Source organism: Jatropha curcas, chromosome 11 (genome assembly GCF_041381405.1).
Source record: "Jatropha curcas cultivar XTBG-Jc1 chromosome 11, XTBG_Jcur_1.0, whole genome shotgun sequence".
Lineage (NCBI taxonomy): Eukaryota > Viridiplantae > Streptophyta > Magnoliopsida > Malpighiales > Euphorbiaceae > Jatropha > Jatropha curcas.
In genome coordinates this window covers 9,398,972-9,404,971 of record NC_143161.1, presented here as the reverse complement: position 1 = coordinate 9,404,971, position 6,000 = coordinate 9,398,972, and the positions used below count along the sequence as shown (strand labels likewise).

General features: G+C 33.4%; 1 protein-coding gene across 1 annotated transcript; it reads right to left on the bottom strand.

The window, feature by feature from the left end:
* Positions 1–2,496: 2,496 nt before the first annotated feature.
* LOC105642683 (AP2-like ethylene-responsive transcription factor At1g79700) lies at positions 2,497–5,061 on the bottom strand. The gene is made up of 8 exons (XM_012227592.3): positions 4,816–5,061; positions 4,625–4,707; positions 4,459–4,467; positions 4,269–4,357; positions 4,103–4,176; positions 3,752–3,802; positions 3,578–3,654; positions 2,497–3,124 (listed from the first exon to the last, which is right to left on the bottom strand). Exons 1-8 carry the CDS (start codon positions 5,019–5,021, stop codon positions 2,577–2,579), a joined length of 1,137 nt encoding a protein of 378 aa, XP_012082982.1. The 5' UTR covers positions 5,022–5,061; the 3' UTR covers positions 2,497–2,576.
* Between the last annotated feature and the right edge of the window lie 939 nt (positions 5,062–6,000).

Below are 6,000 nucleotides of genomic sequence, written 5' to 3'. Positions count from 1 at the left end.
CTTGGTTGTTTCAATTTTATTCTGTATTCTCATAACTTCTAGATGAATGCCAGCAATATTTAGTTTATTGGAATGTTTGGTGTTTGTTCTGCACTTTGTTGTGCCTGCTTTCCTTGCCTTTTCCTTTAAGTATATTGAGTCCAAGGAAAATGAAAACCATTTAAAGATCCTTGAAGTTTGGGGAAGTGACATTATTTGTAACAGTTCTCACTGTAAAGTTTTGATTTGTGCCTTCCCATGGAAAATGTTGGAGTACACAGATTTTTCAGATCTTTATGACAGGTAATGAATTTTAGGTTCAGAATGGCAACTTGGATCCCCTGAAAATTGTATACGACTTCCAAACTTAGAGGTAAACTCATTACAGAAGGGGCTTTAAATGTTGGTTACCTCTTAGAAGATTTTCACAAGTTTTAAACACTTAAAAGGTTTGGTTTCTTATTAGATCTCAAACCAATTTCAAGTTTTTTCTTCCCGGAAATTCAGTTATTTATGACTACAAAAAAAATGCGTGTTGGTTTTTAGAGCCATTGTTTGTAATGTATAGAGTATAGACGGTCTTTGGGAGCTTGGCTTGCTACACTAACTAAATTATTTGGGGATTTATCATGTTACTTGTGTAATTGCAAATGCTCTGCCTTTTCGTGAGGCCCTTAGATATATATTGTTGAGTTTTTGGTTATCGTATACTTAAAATCTGTATTGCATCATGCGTAGAGAAATAACGGATGGGACTCATCTTTGCATATCCTTATGTTAGAAATATCTTATCTTGATGACCAGCATAATAGTATACTCTGGTATGCTTCTAATAGTTATGCTTAACTTGTTGAGTTTTTAGGTCATCAAGTGTATTGCCATATTTTCAAAACAGCAATGTTTAGTTTATTTCTAGAAATCTTTTGGCAGCTGACAGAGGAAAATTGTGGAAGGCAGAAGATTTGTCTAGGGAGGTGTTGGATAGAGGACACAAGGTGGATTTGTCGGTTTTGCTTCAGCATGGAAGGGAGTGCCTTCAGCTCTATTTAGCATTTGTTGGATTATCACAACCTAAACATAGATTCAAGTATTGAATAGGGATTTTTTAGATTTAGACTAGATACAGGCCTAGAGAAAAAAGGAATTATTAGGGGTGTAAATGAGCTGAGCCGAGCTCGAATCTGTCGGGCTCGAAGGTTGGCTTGAGCTTGGCTCGAAAATCAGTAAGCCTGAAAATTTAGACTCGAACTCGATGAAAGGCTCGAGTTCAACTCAGAAAAGCTCGATGCTCGAGTAACCTAAAATAATATTTTATTTATGTATATATCAAAGCTCGACATAAGGCTCGATGAGCTTTCAAATTGAACATCATTAGGTTCGAGCTCGGCTCGTTTACTAAATGAGCAGGATTTCGAGCTCGATTCAAGCGAAGCGTTTTCGAACTTTTTTCGAGCCAGAGCTCGAATAGTTCGCGAGTTGGCTTGGTTCATTTATACCCCTAGGGGTAGTAATATTATCTTTACAAGAATTTGAATTAGTACATTGCATATTTGAATATAAAGAGTGATTAATGAGTTGCAATTGTATAGTAAAATTATGGAGGGTGGATCAAAGTTTTGGGACTTGGGTGTTAAAGGTGTTGATCAATATCAGGTAATGTTATGGACCTTATGGATATAGGCCTAGATAAAAAAGGATGACTTATTAGGGATAGTAGCATTATCTTTACAAGAATTTGAATCAATTATATTTGAACATAAAGAGTGAATAACGAGTTGCAGTTGAATATTAAAATTATGAAGGGACAGATTGAAGTTATGGGACTTGGGTGTTAAAGGAGTTGATATTGTGGAACTTATGGTGACTATAGAGACGTTGATGGAAAGGGAAGGGCAAACTCTGATGGTGATTCTATTAGTTTACTGTGTGGATAGGGATTTTGTAAAAGTGTATTTCAATATGTGAAGCAGCTATAGTAGATTTGATGGATGAAGAGATGTGGTTGAAGGCCTTCCAAATTCTCTAGTTATGAATATTCAGTTTATCTTGTTCTTGAATTGCAGATACTTTCTTGATGGAATTCTAATCTCCTGAATTTTGTGTGGCTGAAATCAAATGCAAATGCTCTGTTGCTTTCTTCAATAAGATCATCAGGTATCTCTAACCTTTTTGTTTCTGGATATATAATTAGCTGTATGATGGAGGTAAGTTTTTCCTTCTCTTTTGACTCCTTTTGGTAGGAGAACTCTGAGACTTTCGGTACCTTTGCTCGGAGTCCATCTTTCTTTTCTTCTGTTCTTTTTCTTTCTTATGTCTATGCACCTAATAGATCATGCATCCTTAGCTAAATTGATAACTGAACTATGCATTTCCTAGGGAAATTTTAATCCAAAATGCTCTGTTTATTTCTCTGTGAGCCAAAACTTGTTTACATATGTGAATAATGCGGAAGAGGAAAAGTTATTTTAAATGTTGCATATTAACAGAAGGAAGCTGTAATTGAGAAACTTATGCAGATATTCAAACCCATTTATAATCTAATTGACAAAATGAGGAATTTACACTTTGCTGTACCATGAAAACACATTCTTTTCTGATTATAAAACAAATTGAAGTTCTCTTTCTTGCAAATCTAGTCCATCTTTGTCGGAAGAGTAAGCAAATGTGGGAATTTCACCAATTCCTTCATAAAAGATCCCGCTGAATTCATCATCGCCACCTATCTGCGGTTGGTTCTTCCCCTCTTCCCCATCATTTTCATCGCCAGACACATTGGAATTCTTCTCAACTAATTCCCTAAATATCGAAGATCGGAGGAGGAGACTAAGTGCAGTAGGCGACGATGTCTTCTGGTAAGGGCTACTGGAGATTTTATTCTGGAAAACTTCTGGTCTTTTGGGGGAGTTTAGGCAATCTGAACTGAACTGAGTAATGTTGAAGAATGAGGGCTTATTTTCTTCTATTGGAATGTAGTTATCAGTCGATGGAAACATTGATGGCTCTAGAATCGTCTCCGGTTCATTTGCAGCTACTCCTGGCTTTAACCATCTGATATAAGTACTCAGGTCGAAATTGGTTACTGCATTGATCCCTCTGTACTCAATTGCTGCTATGTCATAGGCGCGAGCCGCCTCCTCTTGTGTGCCTGTGAAGAAATATCAAGTTACTGTTATTTCTACCTTCCACTTGATATTTCTGTTTATGGTTCTTTAAAAAGAAAAGGGCTAATTATGAAACAACCCCTAAGATCTCTGCTAATTAACAAAATTTACCCATTTTAATCAATCAAGTTTACTATATACTATGAAAGGGTCGAACTATGAAATTTTTTTTTTTTTTTTACCATGATTTAGCATCTAACGTTTTATATTGTATAGCACTTTAATCCTTGAACTTTTAAAATCAAATGTAGTTTCTAAATTATTTAAATTGTACATCACTTTAGTCCTTCAAAATATCGTTTTTTTTTTTTTTGTTAATTGCAATACAGATACTAAGATTGCTAATTTCAAAATAGTAGGGACTTATTTATGATTGACCCAAAAAAATAGTAATTAGAAGAAAATTATTCACATGAAATTGAATAGGTGTAACATACTATAGGTTCCAAGGTAAAGGTATTTGTTTCCAAAAACTCTTCCAATCCTTGCTTCCCATCTCCCATTGTGATGGTGTCTGCACATTATCAAAAATGATTCATTACAAATTGCTTTCTATTTGTAAATATATGGTTAATTATTTATTTATTTGATCAAAGTCAAGAAGAAAATACCTTGCAACTCCTCTGTACTTGGATACTCCTCTTGAAAACCCACTGCTTTTTCTGTAAACCAAAAAAAAAAAAAAAAAAAACAGTTAGAGAAAGCATTCACTGGTTACTCTCAGCATAATGGTAGGATTAATTGCTAAAATTCCATGGAGTTTATCTTAATATATGCTCACGTGGTCCTTATGGTTTCAATTTGCTAACATGTCGTACTCGTACCTTAATCCCTAATATTTTAATTAAATTGCATTTTTTTTAATTTATGAAAGGATCAATGGATCGGAATAACATTGCACTTAAATTTGTATGATTTCCACTCATGCAGAGATACACATAGTTGGTTGATGAAACTCTTACCTCCTCAAAGATGCCAAATATTCCTCTTTTGTTACGGTTTGCATTATCTCAATCTCTTTCTCATAATCTGATATCTGCAAAATTCCATTTTGGATGTTGGATTTTGTCATTTATTTTATTTTCTTATCTGGGTATGAAATTACAATTGAGTTAGATAATATAGTACCGGAAAATTAGTAAATGTTGATGTCCCCCAATATTTTAATGCAGCTAAATCATATGCTCTTGCTGCAGATTCTTCTTCATCATAAGCTCCTAAGAAATTTAAAATAAATTTGTCAATTTTTCCATAAAGCAGATAAATACTTTAAAAAAAAAAAAAATCCTTAAGTTGGTGCTTAAATAAGAATACTCACCAAGGTAAACTGTTGAATCCATATAAAAAAGTTTGAAGCATAATGATTAATCCAATGCAAGAAAATAAATAAAAAACGTATCAGCATCAAGAAATTAAATAAAATGGATAAGTACACTAAATTGGAAAAAAAAAAAAAAAAGAAGAGAAAAAGTAATTTTATAAACCTTGTTTTCCTTTCTTCTTCTGCGTTACATTCCATGAGAGCTTATCCCACAAGTGTGCTTCATATCTCCCTGTCCATCGATGTCTGTAATTTAAATTTGATATTTATATATGTTAGTTGCTCAGTTAGAAGAGAAGATGAAGATCAAACTTTCCTATAACAGATTAAAAATTTTATGCTATAATTACTTACCTGCTGACACCCCGGAACCTTGAACTTCTTTTCACAGTAGCAGCAGCAGTAGCAGAAGTTTGATCAGTTTGTTGCTGCAGAATTTGATTGTCAACTGCATCTCTGCGTCTTCTTTTTACGCAACGAGTTGCTTGTGCCTCGCCTTCTGTTATGCACATTCGTTGTCTTCCTGGGTTTTGTTTATTCTTCACCATCATCAATTCCATATTTTCCTTTCTTGCTTGGAAACTTTTCTGTCTTTCTTTCTTTCTGTGGTTGCTCACACATGGAGATGATTATAACAATGTATGTATATATAACATGTATGCTTGTTTTGGCCTTTGTTGCATTTTGTTTTTTAGCTGCAACAACTACGTTTCAAGCCGAAAACAAAATGAGACGACGATTTCAAAGCAGTATAAGCCAAAATGATGTCTCTATATTCTGTTCAAACCATGTTCTGTCCACATATTTACTTATTTATTTGTTTATTGACTTACTCCAGCTTCTTGGCTTTTTGTGGTAATTTTGGTTATCATTTTAAATTAGGTTAAATAGGGTTTTTGTCATTGCAACTTCAGTGTAATTAGGGTTTATTACATCATTTTAATGATCAATTTGTATTTATAAACCTCCATTTAGCAAGTCCATTAGAAACGGCCTAATGCATAAACTCACTTATGTACTTTACGTAAAAACATTGTGGCACCTCAACTTTTACTTTGATATATTGAACACTTCAATTCATAGAGCTCTACCAATTAAATACTTCAATTTGCAAAAATTATTCTATTGAATACTCAAACTTCTTAAATTAGATCAATTAAATACTTATTTTGAAAAATATGAAAATTATTATTTTAATGGTTATAATAACAACATATTAAGTGAATATCTTGCACATAAATGCCAAAAACACACACAAAAAAAATGCTATTGCTAGTGTAGGGAGTGATGTAATGTTAATAAAATTTGTAACTTCAGATGCATAATAGGTTACTCACAAAGTTTTGGGTACCACAAGATTTTTTCCGTAAAGTATGAGGGTATGTTTAAATATTAGGCCATTTTGAAAAGTATAATTGAATGGTTATTGGATCTGGTCTAAGCCATCATCTAATATTCACTCACTTATAAGTCCACGAGTGTACGGACCATGAGCTTTATTATTATTCTACAGAAGCTAGAATCACAAATACAGAATTA